At 30.0% G+C, this 23,067-nt stretch overlaps 1 protein-coding gene across 3 annotated transcripts in view; it reads right to left on the bottom strand.

Moving 5' to 3' along the window:
* The window catches only part of LOC106793692 (mannosyl-oligosaccharide 1,2-alpha-mannosidase IA), a 306,271-nt gene that overhangs the window by 10,863 nt on the left and 272,341 nt on the right, over positions 1 to 23,067 (bottom strand). For all 3 annotated transcript variants that reach the window (XM_014760834.1, XM_014760835.1, XM_014760836.1), the window contains one exon: positions 21,067 to 21,282. In XM_014760834.1, the coding sequence (XP_014616320.1) occupies positions 21,067 to 21,282 (216 nt within the window). The remainder of the gene's footprint in view (positions 1 to 21,066; positions 21,283 to 23,067) is intronic.

Below are 23,067 nucleotides of genomic sequence, written 5' to 3'. Positions count from 1 at the left end.
AGAGAGAGAGAGAGAGAGAGAGAGAGAGAGAGAGAGAGAGAGAGAGAGAAAGAAAAAGATAAAAGAAACAAACTTTTTCGTAGTTGTTATGAAAATTACATTTGAAATGATTTAAAACTGTTAACTGTATTCGACGAGTATACTCAGCATAAAGGGATAACAATTTTTTGTTATACTATATTATTAATACTATGTTAGTTTATTATATTAAATTAGAGACAAAAAATGTCTTCGTATTTTTTCAGTAAATGACTTTAAGATCACATAACTCTAGTCATGTTAATCGGACCTGTCAGCATTTGCGTGTATTCGAAATATTACATATTACAGAGTAATTAAAAATAAAAGTTGTAATAATTGTTATTCCAGTCAGACGTTATTGCTTCTTTAGAATAAATGAAAATAGAGAAGAAATTCTTGATTAAATATATATAAATAAAAATATATAGCAAATTTATTTATATATATATATATATATATATAAGAAACAGAGAACAACAAATGATGCAATGTGAAATGATGACGAAATTCTAACGATTATTTCTATTCTAGTGTATAATTTAACATACATATTTCGTGTATAATTTGATACATTTTGATAAGAAAGTGAACAACAGATGATGCAATGTGAACTGATGATGAAATTCTAACGACAAGTCAACGAATCCTTTGAATATTCAATTTCTATTTGTTTCTCTCTCTATCTCTCTCACTTAAATATAGATTATATATTCTAAGGTAACGTAACGTCGTCGTGCAATTGGCTCGAAGCATCCCTAAACAGTGAGCAAGCAAGTACACGCGAGCCGATCGTCTAGTCTTTCTCAAAGGCAAGAGAGGATAAACTCTTGAAATTTCGGGGATACACCGGTGCTTTTAGTCGCAAAGGATACAACGGCCACCGCAGGACAAAACCACTGGACTCTCTCTCTCTCGGAGAGTACCGCAACGTGTCGTAGATCGTCCTTTTCGAACTCGAGTATCCTTCTACTCTCTTAACGAACAAGCGAGAAAGACAAAGATATACAAAGATAAAGAGAGAAAGATAAAGAAACAAAGAGAAAGAGAAAGAGAAAGAGAAGCTCTTAAAAGAGTGGTTTCACTCAAGCGTTTATAAAATAACGTTGAAGAACAAAAAAGGGGGTTGGAAAATGAGTTACCTTAAACGTTTAGTCTGTCCTTTTCTACTCGGGGAAACGAGAGGCCAACGCTTTGTTTAATCAAATATGACGTTTAATGGAACCTCCTGCGAATAAGCTGCTTTACGATCTATCTCTATCTCTATCTCTATCTCTATCTCTATCTCTATCTCTATCTCTCTCTCTTGTTCTATTTCCATCTCTTTCTCTCTAGCATCATCAAAATGGGCCATTTATAATGTATTCTAGCCGTGGCATAATCGTTCTCCTTCCAAAATTACCTCGTCCATACCGTTCAACGTTATACACGAATTATTTAGATTGAATGGAATATACATTTTTGGGTTAAACATTGACAACTATTGGTAAATTTGAATTTCATTAGAAGTGGTATTATTTAATCGTGTTTTAATATTATTCAAATATAATTAAAAATGTAATTTATATACCTAAAGAGAAAGAGAGAGAGAGAGAGAGAGAGAAAGAGAAAAATAAATAAAATAAAATAATAGGCTTACATATATTTATTTCCTGTATTTGATAAATCTAACACGTAAACATATATTGCATTAAAATTGTTTGATGAAGAAAAGAGAAGATATTTTCAATTCGAAAGTTACCAAGCTAGACATAATTAGGTAAAATAATTTCGATTCTCCTATATCTCTTCGTGCCATTAAAGACATCTCCTCGTTTGATAACGGCCGCCATAATTGCAGAGCTATTTAGTTCTCCGCTAATTAGTTATTGACTTCATTATCCAGCTTTAGTAAAGTTTTTTCCTTGATCATATGACTTTCATTATTCGAAACTAATTGTAAGTATTTATGATAAGTTCCAGGAATATTCGTACCTCTGCTGTCAATTTAAAATAATCAATATTTTTTTGTAATACGATATTTCAAGATTTGTGTACACGAGAACATATTTTAGGATTATTAAAGTTGTAAATTGATATAAATTTGATTGCAAAAGAAATACAAGTTGACATAACCGATAAGAAAATTGGTCTTAAAAAATATGTCTAATCTTCTCAATCAAATATTACTTATATAGATAATAATTGTATTTCTATTATATTTCACAACATAGATAAAAATACTTTTGTGAGACCAATTTTATTATTTTTCAAGTAAAATTATATTTTTCCAATAATAAAATGTTCTTTCCGCAATAAAATTTATATCAATTTGAAAAATGAATAATCCTAAAATATTGTAATACTTCGTATAAGAATTTAACAGCTTTGCATTACAAACAAATATCAATTATCTCAAATTTACAGTTGAAAACGTGTACGAATACTCCTATAACTAATTCACGATGTGATGTTATTATATATACTTTATATATTTTTAATATATTAAAAAAAAAAAATTATAGAAAATTGTTGATATATATATAAAAAGAAATGAAATTTATTTTATAATGTAAAACAACACGCAGGGTAATTCGTTTGTTTTTTTATTATATTGTTATTTATTTTTGTTTGTTGAAATAATACTATCGGCTTGCTCTTTTAAAGGCTTTGAGGGAGATTCGATCGAACGCGTTCGAACGGTGCCGATGCAACGGAATATACGTATCTCGCTCATAAATAGCGTCATGCAATCTGCCGCATCTCGGTCCGGCACACATCCGACAGGAAAATTGCGATATATGGGCAACTCCACCTGTCGTAATGGCTGTAGTTAATCCTAATACCTGAGACTGGTATGACGAGAGAGCAACTCCAGGAGCGTCGATTGAACAGCCGGTAAGTTTATTTTTTTCTGTTTTTTTTTTTTTTATTATTTCCTTTCTCTTTCTTTTTTCTTCTTTATCGAAATTATTGATCACCGTTGAATAATGATCATCGGTCAAATTTTCTCCTTAAAATTTTCATTAATAAAGATACCTCGATATACCATAATTCGATGACACTATTGTTTTTTCTTTTTATTATTATAACGATACTTTTGTAATAATTATCGTATAACAAATTACAATACGCAAATAATATGTAACACTTTAAATATAAACGAAAAAAAATTTAATATAATTCTTTAAATCTAATAAATATATATATATTCACATATTTAACAATATATATATATGGTATAAATACTGAAGATAAAAGAAACTTATTGTTAAACAGATTTTATCATATGGAAAAAAATGTTGATACAGCTTATACGTAACACAAAGTCACTATCGAGTTATCCTGTAGTAGTGTCGGTGTGTTGGGGTCTGGATTATTTATTGGGAGTAGTTTTCTGCGAGTGGTCCATAAAATGTGCGAGGTTTATCGGTTGATTTTGTTTCAAAGTATAAGAGTGAGTAAAAGAGAGAGAGAGAGAGAGAGAGAGAAGGAGAGGAACGATGAGTAACCAAAAAGACTCGAGGCTTGTATCGAAGAAAGATGGAAATACAAACGTGATGCCGCGTGAAAGCTCAACAACGTTAAGAGGCTCGTTGTTGCTTTATAAGGTCGTTAACTTGGAAGAACTTGATCTTACACTTCGAAGAAATTTTTAACTCTTTTCTTTCTCCATCTTTCTTTTTCTCTTTATTTCTTTCTTTCTTTCTCATTCATATCAGGGAAGAGAATATCGCATAACAAATGTTCGCGCTTTAAATCCACCGAAAAGGTTCACTCTCTCTCTCTCTCTCTCTCTCTCTCTCTCTCTCTCTCTTTCTTTCTTTTTCTCCTGTGAGTTCTCTTCTCAGCTTGAAAGAAAAAAGGAATTGGCCTTCTTAATGCATTCACCGGTCGAAAGTGGCAATTAAGGATCCACTTGGACGTTAAATTGAGTAAGCAAAAAATTTCCCTCTAACTTGCGCCCAGTAGGACGAATTAGTCGAATTAGCGTTTAACGGCCGAATATTATATATATATATATATATATATATACTTTTTTTATATTTTTGTTTTCACCATGACGAAACGAAAAATAAATAATATTAATTCATGATTAATTACTTTGTCAGGATATTTCTTTGTTAACGGACAAAATGTTCGTCTTTATTATATCTTCGTTAGTTAATTATTATTTCTTTTTTTTTTCTTCGAAATTATATTATATTTATTTAGATGAATTAATATTTGTAATATGGCAGTATTTTGTAAATCAATATAATGTTTTAATTTACTTTTTATTTCTTTAACGATCCTAATTTGAGAGAGAGAGATATTTTATTTATTTTATTTTTTTATTTATTAAGTTTTTCCAATTTACCAATTTTTACTGTTCGAAATATATTATTATTATTATTACTTTTTTTTTTTTTATAATAAATGAATCTACGAAATGACGCACACGAATCACGTTTATATTGATTTCATCAGAACGAAAGGAAATACGATCTGTGGATATCGATGATAGGATATTGCTAACAATCGTTAGAATAGAGAAATTAAAAAATAATAATGAAATGGATCGATATTTCTGTTAATATTCGAAGACATCAAAAAGATATGAGACGTGCGTTAATTATATCAAAAATATTACATCATTTGAAACGTTCATACCTGTTAATTATTATCACAAAATTTATTTTTAATTGAAATTAAAAAGTTAGAGAACGGAAACAGAAGATATTTGATTAATTAATATCGTTAAAAATGAAGAACTAGGACACAATGTTTGTTTAATTCGAGAAAACTATGTTATCTTAATACTGTACTATACTACATTATATATAACTCGATAAAATATCGATGAACAGACTCTTTAAATTATCTAAGACTTGAAATATAGATTCCCATTAAAAAAAATATTGTTATGACCACCGTGCTTCATATGAAGTAGTTACAATTAATATTACAAATCCTTCTTATAACCTAGTATAGTCATATTTTTTATTTGGAATATTTGTGCATAAATCTACTAGGATTGGAAATAATTTATAATAACTTTTACAATTAAACATCAAATATATACATCAAATATACTTCTATGATATAGATTTGAAGAAAAATACTTATTTTTTGAAAAAAAAAAAAAAAAAAAAAAAAAAAAATGTAAAATGTACTACTCGTAAGTTTTTGTTGACAAATAAATCCACAAGTAAAACAATTTATTTTTTTCTTATTAATATATTGTTTCTCTGAATTTATGTAGTGATTCTAAACTTTTTGCTGATAGTGTATGCTTGATTATATGTATGTAATAAGAAAAGGAGAGTATGTGTAGTGCAACACTTTTCGCGTCACGCTATTTTCTACTAGCTCACGATCAACTTGCTTCTGTCTTCTCTAATCTCGTTTTGTGCTTCGCGAGCATAAGGCGTGTTGGTTTGGCATCATGTTGTTAGTTAAATGCGATATCCTATCTCTTATTTTTTTGTATATCAAGCTAGAAGAAAGAAGAAACCAAGTTACAAGGAAAGAAAGGATAAACTAAATCTCTTATATTCGTACTGTAAATCTGTAAATTTCCATTCTTTAAATACAATTAGTTTTAATACGATGAAATATTATTGTTCAATAAATTTAAATGTATTTATTTTAAAATCAACAATATTTATGAACAAATTTTATCTTACAAAAAACGTAGGAATATTTGAATAAAAGTCTTGTTAAATTATTCGTAAATGCAATTTCTCTATATAAAGAAAAAACCTTAGTATTTCACATGGAAAAAAATTTAATAGACTTTTATCCTTCATAAAAATAAGTAAACGGAAAATAAGAGAGAAAATCAATGAAAGTAAAGATAAAGAAAGGGGAAGAAGATTTGAAATTACACGATGAAGGCAATAACGATGGTGCAATAATGGACGTGTGCAAATGAAAAAAAAAGTGTGACCGAGAGAGAAAAAGAGAAAATACTTTTCTCAAGATAGACGAGGATTCTCACAAAGACGTTACGCGTAAACACATAGACAAACATCATATGTGCTGACTTTATTGAAAGCTTTCACGAGAACTATAAATGCTGACTTTATACTTTGGAAATGAATCTAAAGAAAAATAGAGAAAAACTATGGATAGTTGTTCTATATGAAAAAAAAAAAAAATAATAAAGAAATAAATAATTACAAAATAGAAAAACAAATAATCACGTAGATAAATAAAACTAAAAATAAAAATTAAATAAAAAACAAACAATATATTTGAATATATATATATATATATATGTATAAAATTTTAATTAATATTTTAATTAAATGAAGATAGGTAATAATCAACGTCAACATTGATAATACTACTCGCATATCGACTCATATTTTACCTTCTAACACGAACCAGTTGATTATCGTGCTCGTACAATATTATTAATATTATTAGTTATCATGTTGCTACAACAAAAGTTCAGTTTAGACTGTTCATGGTTGTACCTGCTCGGGCTTATATATAATCTTTTCCCCTCACTCCGAATTTTAATGACGCTACTCGATTGATGGAATGTTCTAGAGAGAGAGAGAGAGAGAGAGAGAGTTTCAGAAAATAAGGAAAGAAAGAGACGATACGTTATCGTATACTAAACATTTCCTTAAGTATAGTACCGGAACAACACTTGGCGTTTTTTTAATGAATGTAATAAAATTAATTAAATACACAATATATATATATTGAATAACATTTTTTCATTACTATTTTTATAATGATTTATATGTCTCGATGAATGATTTGCTGATTTATCGTTTAATTATTTTTTAATAAAATCCAACGCAGATATTTCTTTTTAATTTTTTTTTTTGGAAAATGCATTTGTCGTTTTATTATAGAATACTCAATATCGTGATTTTTGTTGTTATCTGTTAGAAGAAAAATCTAGAAAAGGATAGGGTGTAAGAATCTGTCGATTTTTTACTTCTCGCAAAAGATAGAAATCTACAAACAAAGATAGGTTAAAAAATTTGCCGATTTTTCCTTCCTTTAGTTCTACGAGCTTCCATGAGAATCTACGTAATCCTAATTCCGAAAGCTACTCGCGTGTTTTCGAACCACTTGTAAGCGCAACCTGGCCACGATGCGATAGTCACGGAAACGTCCTGCGTGCAACGAAAATTTCAAGCTCCGACACAAACTAGTGCCACTCCTCCTCCTCCTCCTCCTCCTCTCTTTCTTTCTTTCTTTTGCATCACCATTTCTCTATACAGTCTCGTCACTTCTCGTGTAGATAACTGCAATGCTCTTTTTTTGTTTTCCTTCTTTTGCTTTCTTTCTTTCTCTCTCTCTCTCTCTCTCTCTCTCTCTCTCTCTCTCTCTCTCTCTCTGTCTCTCTCTTTCGAAAGAGAAAATTTAAACAAGCTATTATTTTCGATAAGACTAAATACACGTTCTCTCAGGTCAGTGAAAATAAGAACGAACCTACCATACATTTCTAAGAACAGAGTACAAGTAAAAAAATTAAAGAAAAAAGAAAAGGATGTCTGTGGCCTCCATGCACGAAAGTAGTGAAACTCGTATTATCATGTGAAAAATAATTAATTGATTCATGTATACATTGAGTGTTCCTTAAAATCGTACATCTTAATGTTAACTAGATTTTTACTTGAAAACTATTCATATAATGTGTTTAGGTTGAAGAATATTTGGAAATAAATACATTAGTATAACTTGATTACATATTTAATGAGTTAAGCCCGCATCTTAAAATAGTACACGTATAACGGTATAACAAGGGGAGTACTTGGTTTTTTTCATAATTAACAATTGGTTGATCATTTATTATTCTTACTGTTATTAAAATGTTTTTTAGTATCAGAATATCATTTAATACCTATTAAAATAAGAAAAATACAAATTACATTTGTTTAAAAATTATATATCTATTAATATATTTCGAATATTATACACAATTACGATTTAATAATTTATTAAATGAAAATTTTCAACTCGAAGTTACTATTGGTCAGGAACGTTAAAATAAATATATTTTAATTAAAACACAATCTTAAATATTAGTAGAGTACATTAGAGTATAAGACATATCTTAAATGATTGTTAATTAACTGAAAGAAATGTATATTGTAATTTTGAAGCACGGAGTATAAGTTCGACGTACCGTCCTCTTCGAAATCCAACAATAAACTGACAGATTGTCCTCCATGAAAGTCAGTTAAAATTTTTTTATTGATTTTTGTGTATATGACTTTTCGAATATTATTTTCGTTATACGTATGTATTCTTCGGAAAGTTATATAAACAATGATAAAGTTTCCTAGGGAACTTGGACATGAAAAGAAGTAGAACTTAATTTAATTGAGTTGGACGTTTCGTCCCTTTATTGGGACTTCTTCAGCAACTTAATCATTAAAGCTCAGCGTCTTTTTTATTTATTTCGACATACATTTCTTTTTATAATATTCCAAAACACAATACATCTAAACTTCGTTAGTTTGATCGTTATTATTTAAAAGCCTCAACAAAATATATAAACAATATTCAATACAGGAACCTTTAGAGAACACAATGAGCCAGTGTAACGGTAGATTTCGAAGAAAACAATACATCGAAATAATATTCCTTGCTTTTAAATTACAATATAACATTTCCTTCGATTAATTAACAATCATTTGAAATATATCGAACACTTTTAAGATATGTCACAACTCCATTCATTTTTTCATAAAATAAACGCATCTCGTCATAACTATCGATCGATGTATTTCATACATACACATACCACACTACTAGTAAAACCTTCTATAATCTCGTTAGACTATCGATCGATTGTGTATTTTATCTCACTTTCTCTCTCTCTCTCTTCCTACCTCTATGCTTCCTCTCTTTTCATGTCGTTTCATCAAATTTTATCGCTTAAGAAGTTTAAACTCCAATAAAAAAAAAAAAAAAAGAAAAAAGGAAAAAAAAGGGAAAAGAGAAACAAAAATGTAAAAATGAATAATATAAAAAGATGAATTAGAAGTAACTTGATTTAAACGTAACGTGACGATTAAAAATTCACGACCATTTGTATTGGAGTATAATGATAAGGATAAAGATAATTGGAGAGAGAGAGAGAGAGAGAGAGAGAGAGAGAGAGAGAGAGAAAGGGAGAGAGAAAATGAAAGACAAGGTAATAGCGATAACGAAAATTCACTCGCGTGTTCTCGACCCACTTGTAAAGGATTACAAGCAGCAATGTTGCAAAATCGTGAGATAGTCACGGAAGCACTTCCGGCTGTAACAAGTTTCGACAAGAGTGTTACGCGTTATCATTACGATCGTACCATCCGTTAGTGCATTCCCGATGCGAGGCGTTGATCAAAAATCTTCAAAGGTTTCTTGAGATTTAGGATAAAGGTTAAAGGAAGAAAGAAGAGAGAGAAAGAGAGAGAGAGAGAAACGCATAATTGATAGTTATTACGTAATTTTGAGCTCATACGTAATTTATAAATTTTGTTTATTTCTTTTGTCACGAAAAAGGAACTATTAATATTATAATTGAACTTTTATAAGGAATTGGCTAGAAAAGTTTTTATTATAAATATTCTAAAAAAGTAACTACTTTTATTTGAAATTATTTCGGTTAATTTATTTGTTAAATTAAAAATCTACGAGGCTGGAAATTTGTTTACAATCTGGCACAGAAACATATTAAAAAAAGACTAGTCTTAAAACTTACGAACCTAAGATTTATTCTTTTTTACAATTTTGAAACGGAACATCATGTTTCAAGTTTTACATGGAAATCAAATGAAATGTTGTTATAAAATCACTTACAGATTTTAAGTTCTCTAACCATTGTTATTGAATTTCTGTTTAAACATGTATAAAATTATATATTATAATATAAAGGATTATTTTTATTATAATTAATCACTTATTATTAGAGATGAAAGAGAGATCAAAAGAAAGGAAGGAAGTGAGACAGTGTTCGTAAAATATCTTTGATGTCCAGGAAATATCTGTCTGTGGTTTCCACCCGCTGCGTAAAAGATGTGAGACTACAATACTACGTCGTAGCTTGTTCTGAAGAACGTGCGGTATGAACTAAAAGGTTATCGCGATATTTTTCATGCAATAAGATGCGGGACCTTATTGTTTAAATATTTCAAACATTTGTGTATTAACTTAAAAATCTATACAACACAAGAATTATTATTTCTAATCAATTTTAGACATTTTAATTATATCGTTTAACACCACTCTTTGTTCAATTTTAATTAACGTATCTTGTATAAATTTAATCAAATTAATATTACAATAAAATAAAAAAGAAAGGAATAAATTGTTCGTTGTTTAACATAAAAATAGGAATACGCAATTACTATGGTTAATAAATTTCTAACGTTAATGTTATACAAAATCTAAGAAATTTCTTCTTTTTTTGTTTTATTTAATCACAGTTTTCATTCGCGATAAATATCTTGAAGATCTGGTACCCGTCTTCTTAGAGATAAAAATAGAGAGAGAGTGAGAGAGAGAGAGAGAGAGAGAGAGAGAGAGACAGACAGACAGAAAGAGAGAGAAAGAAAGAGAGAGAAAGAAAGAGAGGGAAGGGGTGTAAGGAGGAGTGTCTCTGGAACAGAGACATTACACTCGCACTTTAGATAAGAGGCCGGGTGCTCGGTAGCACGGCATGCCGTCCAACCAACCAACCATCCAACCAACCATCCAACCAACCATCCAACCAACCATCCAACCAAACCAACCAACCAAGTAGCCGCTCTAAAGAAGATATCTTTCTCCTCTTGTCGGTGCTGAATCGCGATTTACCTCCCCTCCTTTCTCCCTTCTTGAGACAGCCCATCGAGAAAGTAAGAATGAGAAACTGAGTGTGTGTGCGTGTATTTGTGTATGTGAGTATGGCGATCTATAGATCCCTGATCATAGAGCAACCGCACGAACTCGTCTTTACCCTATGTACTATCTTCTTTTTTTTCTATAAGATTTATCAACAATCTTCAAGTACACTTCATGGTTACGGTTTTCAAAAACGATAGTATCGTTATATACTATTGGATCATGGTCTGTTATTATTAAATGTTGTTTGTTATATAGGAAAGATTCAAATCTATTTGTTTGGTGCATAAATAATTGTAATTTATGTAACTTTATATTTGATTCAATCATGCTTGTGTAATAAAACATTGTAAACAATTAAATTGGTATTAATGTGATTTTGAGTTATATTATTATTTTTATTGTTTGCCATTGTCGAATTTGAGCTTGCAAAGTAGTCGTGGAAAATAATGAATTCACGTGATTTTATATTGTATACATTATTAATTGTTACGTAAAATAACAGAAATTGTTTAAAATCTAAACCATGTTTTTAATCGATGAACAATTAACTCAATGATAAAATTCAATATTAATTCGAAACATTTCGTGGTATGAGAAAAAAAGCCTCGAAGATGAGGACGATTACAAATGCCTATAGTAATTAAAATATATATTCTATACGAATAACACATAAAATATTGACAAATGAAAAAGACGTGAAAAATCAAAATGATAAACGCGAAAATAGCTTTTTGATAATAAAAAGGAAGAAATTAGTATACAATATCTAAACTAATAATTATAAATTTTCTGTGTAAATAGAGAAGCAGTCAGTTTAGTAGAAATTCTCTTTCCTTTGTAGGAAAGAAAACGTAGAAACGTTTATGTCGAAGAGATCAGTAGTAATAACACACTAATTCAAATTGTCATGCAAGGTAAAACGTTGTTATTGATCTCGAATGATATTTCGCACAAGGCAAAGACCTCTAGAGTACTGCTGAGATTCGATAGAATTCGGCAAACGAACGTTTGTATTGGTATCAAAGGGTCTCCTTTATAAGCTACCAGTCGATATATGTAGAATATGTTGATTCACGGATTTCAGTTTAACGATATTAATGCAGAAACGTTCAAATTCTCAGACAAGAGAAACGAAATTTAATAGGTAAACACGCTTAACGATTTCAGATAAAATATAATCAATGATTATGTCAATTGATTACCTTAATTTATTGTTACAATTTCATTTTTTTTATCGACATTCCGTAAATTCAAATTATTGCTATATTATTTGTTCTTTCTAAATATAAACATGAATAGGTAAGGAACTTTTATTATAATAGTACGCGCGCGCGTACATTTGATTTATACTTATATAAATAATTTAGATTAATTGATGATATATTCAATACATATATATTGCAATTCATAACGTTTGGCGCAATTAGTGGTTAATATAGTGTTATTATTTTAGTAAATATTCATCGATGGAATGTTTCGTAAAACTAAACTAAATATCAAATTAGTATACCAGATGTATCAATTTCAACGTGAAATCATTACGAGTTTACATTCCTATATTAGTATCCTACTAAACACACAAACATTTGATATAGGATCGATAGTTTCCTAAGTTAAGATACGGGTGAACTAACTCAATGAATCTTGCTTAATGAAATTAATGAAGAAATAAAGAATAATTGGTTATATTTGCGTCACCTCTATTTGATTAGAATTTACTTCAAAGTTGTTTGAAATAATTAATTATTTAAAAGAAAATTATTTGAAATAAAATATATATATATACAATAATTTTTTTTTTTTTAAATAGAACACCTTATAAAAAAACTATATTCGTATTCCTGGTTTCACACGTCTCAAGTTTGTTGCGTGGGAATAAATAAAATGATGCTACAAGCTTATCCATGTCACGGAAATTACATTTATAGTTAAAAATACATTTTTTGTTGTTTTATTGGAACAATTTATAAGCATTATATTCGATAAAACAACTTTCTAATGAATTTAATATCTTAAGCAATCTCAAATAATTTAATTAACCAACAATCTAATTAAATTAATATCTAGAATGAAATAAAATATTTCGACATATCTCTTTGGAAATGGAACACCATGTAGATAGATTGTGCTCGTATTTCTGCGTTCACGCGTCTCAAGTTTGACATGGGAATAAGTGAAATGATGTTACAAGCTTATTCAGGTTATGAAAATACATATTTAGAAAACTACATGCGTAACTAGAAATATAAATGTTTTTCTATAAACAATATAAAAAATATTTCTAGCTATAATTAAAACAGTTTTGATATTTTCACTTAAGCAATTTTCGATTATTTAAATAACTAATTTTCTAATTAATTTAATATCTATAACAATATATAAAATAAAATTAAATATTATCTGCGTCTATATACGCGTCTCAAGTTTTGCATGTAAATTATTGCAACATTGAGAAAACTCTAGAATATAGTTAGAAATAAAATAAATATTTTTTCTTTGTAGAATAATATAAAAAGGATTTCTAATTGTAATTAATAGAACTTTGATATCCAATAATAAGCAATTTTTGATTATTTAATTAACAAATGTTTACATTAATTTAACATCTGAAATAAACTAAAATATTTGAATGTATATCTTTGTAAATGGAACTTCATGTAGATAGACTATGCTCGTATTTCTGCGTTCATGCGTCTCAAGTTCGGCATGGAGATCAGTGAGATGGTGATATATGTTCCCTTTCGAACTGAATTGCTATCGTGGTATCTGTTAAGCGAGGCTCAGGAGTGGCATAACCGATTGCTTCGTAGATCTCCTATTCTCGTCCCATTTCCTTCCTTCCTTCCTTCCTTCCTTCCTTTATTCTAGTCTCCTCCTTTTAACACGCGATCTACCTACCCAGCTTCCAATATATACAACACAATCACTACCAATCACGAACCAGGGCGAAACATCGATCCTTTTGATATACGATCGATTACGTTCACGATCTTGATCGAGTTCTTTATCATTATATAAGTCATTTCTTTTTCGACGTATTCGAGATAAGTTTTAATTGAATCAAACCGATTAATCTTCTAAACAACCTTTTTATCAAATGATTAGAAAATATATATATATATTTTTTAGCACCGTTGAGTCTTATCGATAGTTTAATTAATCGGAATAATAAGATAAAAACAATGTTATTTCGAACACGTTTTTGTCAAATAATTTTAAAATATTTCTTTTTTTCATCAAAATTATATATATTATATTTTTCCTATGATTTATATTGTTTTAGAAACACTTGTAATCTCAACAAATGCAAAAGGAATATTCTTAAAAATATTTTTTCATATAAAATCGTTATACTAATTAGCAAAAGATACTTTTTTGTTGTTACTAATTAAATTAATTAAGGTGTTGTAATTAGATATTATATATATTTTCTCTCTTCCTCTCTCTTTCTCTATTAATACAAAGCAAGTTGAAAAGGAACAAAACTGAAGCTAGAGTTTATCGTTTGGCTTTGACGTTCATTCTGTAACGACCGGAGAGAAACTGATTTACTAAATAAAACGAAAATAATAAATACATTATGGGTCACATCGTTATAAGACAAACAACGATACAAATGCTTGTTTTAATATTTTCCAATACTTCTTTCACCTAAAATCAATGAAAAAGATAAAATGGATTTCTTTTTAATTATTATTATTATTATTCTCGTTTTTATGATTACTAGTATATTATTATTTTTTCGAATTTTTTTCAGCTTTCTTGTTGAAATTATTTTCAATAATATTTATACAGAGTTTTAAACAAGTTAACAACACGGTATGGATATATTTTTGTCTGTGTCTATTTATTATTTTTATTAATTACTGTTATTTTTATTATTTTGTTTTTCTACTTTCACATGGGATTTTCCTTTTAAGTCGCCTTTTACGACAAGTAGAGACGAATGCGGTTTATTCTTATTCCACAAATCCGCAGTTGGTTCATTATTATTATTATCACTATTACTATTATAAATTTTAGGGATTATTTTTTGTTATTTCTTTTTGTCTGATCGTTAGTAACATCGTTAGTTAATAGGTGAAAATAATTGAGTGAAAAGAGGATAAAAAAAAAAAAGCGTAAAATAAATTAAGAAAATAAATCACTTTTAGCAGGTTGAATTATGATGATTAAATCGACGATAGTTTCCCAATATTTTTTTCAGTCTTCAAAGAGTACCCCTTTCGATTTTTTTCCATTTTCGTTTTCGCAATTCCATCGCTGCCAATTTAAACTTTCATTTACTTTAATAACTTCTCCTTCGTTATTGAAGGCTTTCCTTCCTCACTTATTTCTTTTTTCTTTTTTTTTTCATTTGTTTTATTTTCAAAGAGAATACCTACACGCGTATATATTTATCGTTCGCTTTTCCCGAAGGATTTTTTTTTCTTCTCTTTTTTCCTTGCACTATCTCGAAATTTCAGGTACATAGGTTGATCCGTCGCTTTTCAAAACGCAAGAGCTCGCAAAAGCTCGCCATGATGCTTTTTCATACTTTCCCTAAGTTTCTTCTTCTTCTTCTTCACTTTGTTCGTTACAAAAAATTCGAAATGAATAATAATCGAGAAATAAAAGTATGTTTGAGTTTTTCTTGTTTGATATTTCTCGATGATGGATGATCGGTTTTACATGATTTAAAAAAATAATATGGAGGAAGGGACATTTGAACGACGAACATTATTTCAGTGAGTAATATGCAAAAGAATATTCGAAGAAAAAAAATGAAATAACTTCCGTTTTACATTTTTATGTTCGTCGAAAAGAAATATAAAATTAGGAATGAACTAGGGAGAGATACTATATGGTATCGTAAGGAAATAAAGAATGACGGTGGGAACGAAAGAGCATAATTAATTTGCTAATTCCAAAGTGACTCGCAGGAGAAGTAAAAAGACCAGAATTATAAGTGGACATCTTTTTCGAGAGAAGAATCGCATAATTTAAAAATGATACTTAAAATATACAAAATATTTGTTTATGTTGGCATTAAATATATTATAATAATTATATGCATTATATGAATAATGTAAAATTTCAATTTATTATATATTGCATTACAGTAATAATATTCTATTCTATTGTATCTATACACTAAACTATATATTGTTTAGGTTCGGCCAATAAAAAATACGACAAAAATGCTTTCGACTTTCCATTTTCTATAGAATGGCAAAAGAACCTACTTAATAGTTCGAAACAAAAGAAGATTCTGAATCGCGTCTGAAATGTCCTTTGTCTTAATGTAAAATGATTTTCAGGTTTAAAGTATGATTAAGTATCGTTAAACGCGGCTAATGAAATCTATTTACGAAAAACGTGAAGATTATATTCCGAACGACCCAATAATTAGTATTTTTTTGTTTAAATTTGTACAATTTGATAATAGCAAACAGACCCCTCAAATTTGTTAAAGGAAAAGTAATAAAGACTATATACTTAATAAGGTACACTTAATATGATAATAATTAAATATAAAATTTTATTAATCATTTTTTTCTAAAATACAGTAACTGTTTTGATACTTGTGCGAAACAGTATAGGTATCTCGCGTTCGAGCTACAGAAAGAAAAAAAAAAAATAATGAATGTTAAAAAGCAAAAAAAAGTAATGAAAAATAACAAAAAAAAAAAAAAACGAAAAAAAAAAAAATAAATAAAAAGAAATATTCTGGGTGTCTGGACGTGCACGTTTTACAAAACGCATATAAGGAGGAGTAGAACCTTAAATGCACGGGAGTATTATAAATGCGTCTGAGACGTTCCTTCTTGGTTCACCTTTTTTCAAATAAGTGCTGCTACTACGAAATACACTGGCTCGATCAATTCTTCTTTCTGAGAACTTGCAGTATGTTCCTTTTTTTATTTTTTTTTTTTTTTTACTTTATTTTATTTTGTTTTATTTATTCATGTGCATCACCACGGTCAATGGTATTCACAAGGGAGAAGAGAGATAAAGTGAAATCATTTCGTCGATTTTTCTTTTAGAAAATTTTCGAGCTTTTGCCTAATTTAAAAAAGTGTTTTAAGAAAATTACTTCCAAAGCGTATCGTAAATTTCCTCGATTTACAAAACAACAAGAAAAATATTATTTTTAATATTTTTGCAATCCGTTATTGTGCTCATTCCAATAAGACGATTATGATTTTTGTTCTAACGCGTTCAGTTTTGTTAATTTTGATGTTTGTTTGTTTTTTCTTTCTTGTTTCTTTGTTTTTCTTTCTTTTTTCTTTTTTTAAATTTCATTTTTGTATAACATGATGGGTCCGTCCTTTCTCGTTTAACTTTCTTAGCAGTTGAATCCCCTTGCGGCGAAGTTATCGGCCTTTGGAATCGGGAACGCGTTTATAGAAACTCGAACAGAAAATACTTTTGATTCTCGCCTTGTTGGTAACGAAATCATGGCAACTTTTTTACTTTATAAATTATAATACTGACGGTTATGTGTGATAAACAAAAAAAATTGTGTTCTCGATTGCTCGAAATTTTAATAGAACAAAAATAAAAAATAAAAAAAAAAGGAATGAAATGAAAAATTATTTTTATACGTTCGAAATATAATAGAAAAGAGGAGGAAGAAGAAAAATGTTGTTACCGATAAAAATTTCGTGGTTTTGCTTTGAATGGGGGGAAGGGGGAAGGGAAGAGGTGGGATTGAGAGGTGGGGTCTGAAGAGAAAAAAACCAATGGAATTTCGCTGACGTAATTTTTTTGTTACCTTTTCAAGTTGCTATTGCCGACAATGAAAGGCGAATTTAGCTTGAACGTAGGGAAAAAATGCCGGCCTTATAGCTCTCCGGTATTTTTCCAACATCATAAAAAATACTTTTACCGGAACTTTCTAATCTTTCTAGGCGATTAATCGCGAGTGATCCTTCCTGCAATAACTTGGACGTATATTTCAACCAGAATTGCGTTCCTTTGTGCGAGAGTCCTTGGCCTCTCTTAACGTTTGAAAAACGCTGAAGGAAATATTAACGTTAATATAGTTCAAGAAATTAATGAAAAATATAAAAAACGAAACTAAAAGCATTCAATTCATAATTAAAACATCACTGGCACCTATTATGAAAAAAAGAAAAGAAAAAGAACGAAGGAATATTAACTCGATAGAGTATTTTTTGTTTGTTTTTTAAGATATGAATTTTATATATCATTCCTATAATTCGATATAATAAGAAAACATAATAAAAGTATATATATAAACGAAAGAACACGGAAATAAAAATGAATAAAGAAAAGTGTAAATATTATAAACGAGATAAATTAATACGTACGATTTTCTCGAAACATTTCTGAGACCTTTATAATCCCGTTAACGTAGAGTCTAATAACAAAACGTTCAGCAGTTGGTTGGGTGTTAAATTCGAAAATCGTGTTTGCAAAGTTTGTAGGATAGGCGAAGAGTAAAGAGAGTAAGAGAGAATCGTATTCGTGGGCAAACTAAAACGAACAGAACGGTGGGCAGAGATTCTGGCAGGTGTGACAGGCCGGTTAACGTGAGGAAAGGTGCCACACGGTTGGCTAATACGGCAAGTTATCCACTTAGAAATTCGCCTTAATACCACGTAAGAGTGAGAAAGAGAAAACGAGAGAGATAGAGAGAGAGACAGAAAACTCAACTGAGGTGTTAGGACTCGAGCTTTCGTTGCACTCTCAAACCCCCCCCCCCTCCCTTCGCCTCTTCCATCCTTCTCATACTTCTACTCCCTACCAAAACTTTCAACACCGTCGAACACACCAACTCTGTATGCCACCCTGTTACCTAAGTTCGGATAAACCAAGCTAAGTTTCCAGTCTGCTACTTATGGAACTGCCAGCAAGGAAAATGCCATAGCTAAAGTTTATTCGCAGTTTAGATTCCTCCTAGAGAAATAAACGCAGACATTGATTTACATATTGATCAATCCATAATATAATATCTCTTAATCAGAGTTACATTATTTTTTTTTTCATTTTTTCTCCCCGTTTTTGGTTTTTTTTTCTCTCTTTTTGTTTAATCGGTTTATATAATTAATGTAATTCATATGTTATTCATACGTAATTTTCTTAACTGTGTAGTTTTCATTGTTCTTTTATTTATTAATCGAGCACCGTTCTGCTGATTGTTAGAGAGGGAATAATTTAAAACTTATAATCGTATAGAATAGAAAATAATATTGGATGATCATTTTATTGATCGACTAAATGACTTTGCTTTTGAATACTCTTCTCTCTCTCTCTCTCTATCTCTCACTTTTTTTATTTCGATAAATAGATGAATACGGATTTTATTTATAACACGATCCAAAAAGTGGAACGCCAAGAGAGAAAACGATTTTTAAAATACGAAAAAAGAACGTAGAAATCAGGTTTGCGTTCTCGAAATTCTCGACCTACTTTTTATCCTACTCGACAGTTTCGCTACGTTTTTTCCCCTTCAAGGTTACGCTGATTGTTAATCTATATTAACCGATATTCCCACGGTTATCTATATTATAAGATATTATCTACGTTGCATAGGATAGGCCAATAATTTTTTTCGTTCATATTCATCAAAATTCATTTTCTTTATAGTTTAGAAAATATTTTACAATTTAAATTAAAGTGTAAAATACTGTAGAAATATTGTGTAAAAATAAAATTATTATTGATTAACATCGCGATATTAAATAAATTGAACAATAAAATGTTACACAAAAGTAAGAAAATAATATTTTCGAAGAAAAATATGATATCGAAATTTATCGAAAGCTTGTTTCGATCATGCTGTTCGGTAAAAATGATGTCACTTTCTCACTCTCTCTCACTTTTTTCTTATATCAAATCTAGTAGTTGGTTCATGCTGTGAGAAAATCGAAAAGGTTTGCCCTCGAAGTCGCAACTTTTGAGCAAACACATTTCCGTGCTTCTTTACGGCGCAAAATGTGCGAAATGGTTTCCTTCGACACCTTTTTTCCTTTTATCCTTTTTCTACACGGCCTTTTCGCATCGGCCTACGTAGAAGAAAAAATAAAAAAGAAGAAAAAGAAGAAGTCTTTTCGTTCTTACCTACCGTGTACACCATACGTATGTTCGTTCCATCGGGATTTGCAAAGGTTGGATTCGACGCGCTATGTATCGAAGGTACGACGCCAAACTCTACGAAAAGTTGACACGAGACGAAATTGCTTTTGGCTTCCTTCGAAGCATGCACATACACGGTCATATGTTGTATATATAGATATATATGTAAATTTTGTAAATATTATTCCAGTGTGTGGGTATACATGTTCCATGTCTCTCTCTAACCGCTTAAAATTAATGTTAATCGATTCTTTCTTTAATTTTTTTCTAAACTATCTAAAACGAATCAATATATCAATCCTGTAATTACTTTTTTCTTCAAATTTTGTCGAAGGTATGTATCATTACGAATGTTAGAAAATATTTCAATACGATATGTTTACTTAGGAGATTATAATTTGATACATTATAATATGAACTGTGGTGAAATTAATTTTCTTTTTAAACATGATATCTAATTCTATATTTTTATATATATAAAAAAACTCAAAAAAATGCAAATTGTATATTTTTCTAAAAATATGTATAAAAAATAAAAAGAAATCGTGATTGACGTATTTATTTTTTTCTTAAATATTGTCTAAACTATTATTAGGAATGATAACAAATTATTTGGATTATGCATTCACTTAGAAATTATAATTATGTATATATTAATATGAACTGGAGGTGAATCTAATTTTGATAACTATGGTATTACCTAATTTCAGATTTTTCAAACACGTAATAAAAAAAATAGTGATCGATAATATTACTGTTAATAAAAACGACCAATATAATCAATTATATGATTTTAATCTCATTGTCTATATTAGAATATAAAAATTGTTTAGAAAGATAAAAAATAATTTTCGAAAATAATGTTTTTACATTTGATAAAAACGAAACAACGTATATTATATCACGAGCTTTCATGTCGCGAGATCGTTTTCCTTGAGAGAAAAGGTGCCGTCGAAAGCAGTTTAAAACATATCGTGCTAGTGTGCAACATGAAAAGAATCCATTTTCGAAGGCAATCTTTTCGAAAGCTACCTGGATGAAATTCGCTTCAACTTGACCAGAGAAAAATAAGGAAAAGAGAGAAAATAAAATAAAACAAAAAAAAAAATAAAATAAAAGGAAAGAAAAGTAACATAAGTAGGTAGCAAAAATGGTACTCACAATATCGAAATCCAGGTTCTCGGCAATCCAATCCCTGCCTTGCTTGAACTCATCGTGCAAACCCATGATGTAAAGGGTATCCAGACCATCGACTATGGTCGCACCCATCGTGGACGTGCCGAAGATACTGGCGCTGTGGCCCTTCTTCGTGATCGGCCTTAGCTCGTTTTTCCCCCAGGCGTACCTCACGTAATTGTCCCAACCGTGCTTCATCATCTGGACAGGGCAGAAATAAACGTTCAAGTGGTATGCTCTTGATCGAGAAAACAGGGAAGGAGAGAAGGAAGGGGATAAAATATAATAAGAAAGAAACAAACAAAGAGAGAAAAAGAGGAAGGGAGAGGAGGAGGAGGAGGAGGAAGAGGAGGAAGAGGGGAGGGTTGCAATAGTCTTTTCTCTCTTTTGAACGAAAAACTAGTCAAGGAAATCTTGGAAACGATTACGACCTTGCCGCGACCGCCTTCTTGTCTACTATCTTTTTTATCTTTCATTTCTCGTATTTTTATTTTTTTATTTATTATATATATATTATATATATATATATATATATATATTTTTTTTTTTTTCTTTTAATCATACTTCTATTCGCCATAATCGTCGTCGTCATTTCGTGTTCCATTCTTTTTACTTATTTCATTTTATTTAACTCCGAAGTTTTTAAAAAACGATATATTTGTTATTTACTTTTATTCACTATTTATAGGATTTATAGGTGGAGTCAGTTTCAAAATAAAAAAAAAAAAATGCTTCTCGTCGAAATGACAGAAATTTGTTGCAGAGAAATGTCAAAAGAATGAACATTCTAAGTTCGGTAGTTGAAATTCAGGTTTCTTTAATAAGAGATATTTTCGGATGAGGGAGGATGGGGGGGGGGAAGACGACCACCCAAGAAGAAAGAGAGAAGATGGTTTCGCGGATTTCTTGGAAAAGTCGAAAAGAAAAGGGTGTATCACTTAGCGGTAGCTCGTAAGGAAGCTAGCAAAAGGATCGTTAAGGATCGTGGATATTCCAGGTGTTCCATGGGAGAGTCGTTGTTGTTCCTAGCGGTAACCGGTGGTATTCTGTGATGATAATTGCCCACGAGGCCTATTCTCTGTAAGACGAGAGGAAACGAGCAAGAGGGGCGTGGGGATGGAAAGTAGAAAGAAGCAAGGAAAAGAAACTTGTGGTGAGTGTTTCAACCGAGCGAGAGAGAGAGAGAGAGAGAGAGAGAGAGAGAGAGAGAGAGAGAGAGAGAGATAGGAAGGTAGCACGGTTTGTCTCGTGAGAGACTCACCCGCGGAATGTTTCAAGTCTTTCGTTTCTCCTCAACACACACTGAAGAAAAAAAGAAAACGATGAGGAGACGTAGAAAAAAAAAATAAAATAAAATAAAACAAACAATATACGGCGGGGAGGAGAAGAAGAAGAAGAAGAAAAAGAAGAAATTCCACTTCCGTCCTGAGGTCGTTCGTTCCTACGTTTATCTTCTTTCTAAACCGCGAATCTTTTTCTATCTTCGTCTTGTTCTCTCTCTCTCATTCTTTCTCACACTCTTACATAGCCATCAGAGGTAGATGACTTCATTCCGTGCGAAATGAAGTTCGTTTCTTCTTGAAGACTTTTCCTCGAGTTACTCGAGAAACTCAGGAAATGAGAATTTGTTTTATTTCGAAGCTACGAAATGGGTATGAAGAAGAGACAACGAAAATAACGATACTAACAATAAGAGAGAAAGAGAGAGAGAGAGAGAGAGAGAGATTTGAAAATAAAGTTAAACCATACACCTATTCGACTCTTATCTTCTAGTAATATAAATCTGAGATGATTCGCAAAAAGAGGAGAGTGTTGTTGGATTCTAATGATTTTTTGAGAAGAATTTGTACAAATTTCTATTAACAAAAATATCGATGTCATCAAGATTAATATCTTATAAAGTGATAATAATTTCAATGAAAATTTGTTAAAAATAATGTTCAAACGCAGCGAAGAGTTTAGTGATTTTTTTGTTGTTACTAGCCA

Source organism: Polistes canadensis, unplaced genomic scaffold, assembly GCF_001313835.1.
Source record: "Polistes canadensis isolate GaletaPanama2010 unplaced genomic scaffold, ASM131383v1 scaffold_17, whole genome shotgun sequence".
NCBI lineage: Eukaryota > Metazoa > Arthropoda > Insecta > Hymenoptera > Vespidae > Polistes > Polistes canadensis.
This window is presented reverse-complemented; position numbering and strand designations above follow the sequence as displayed.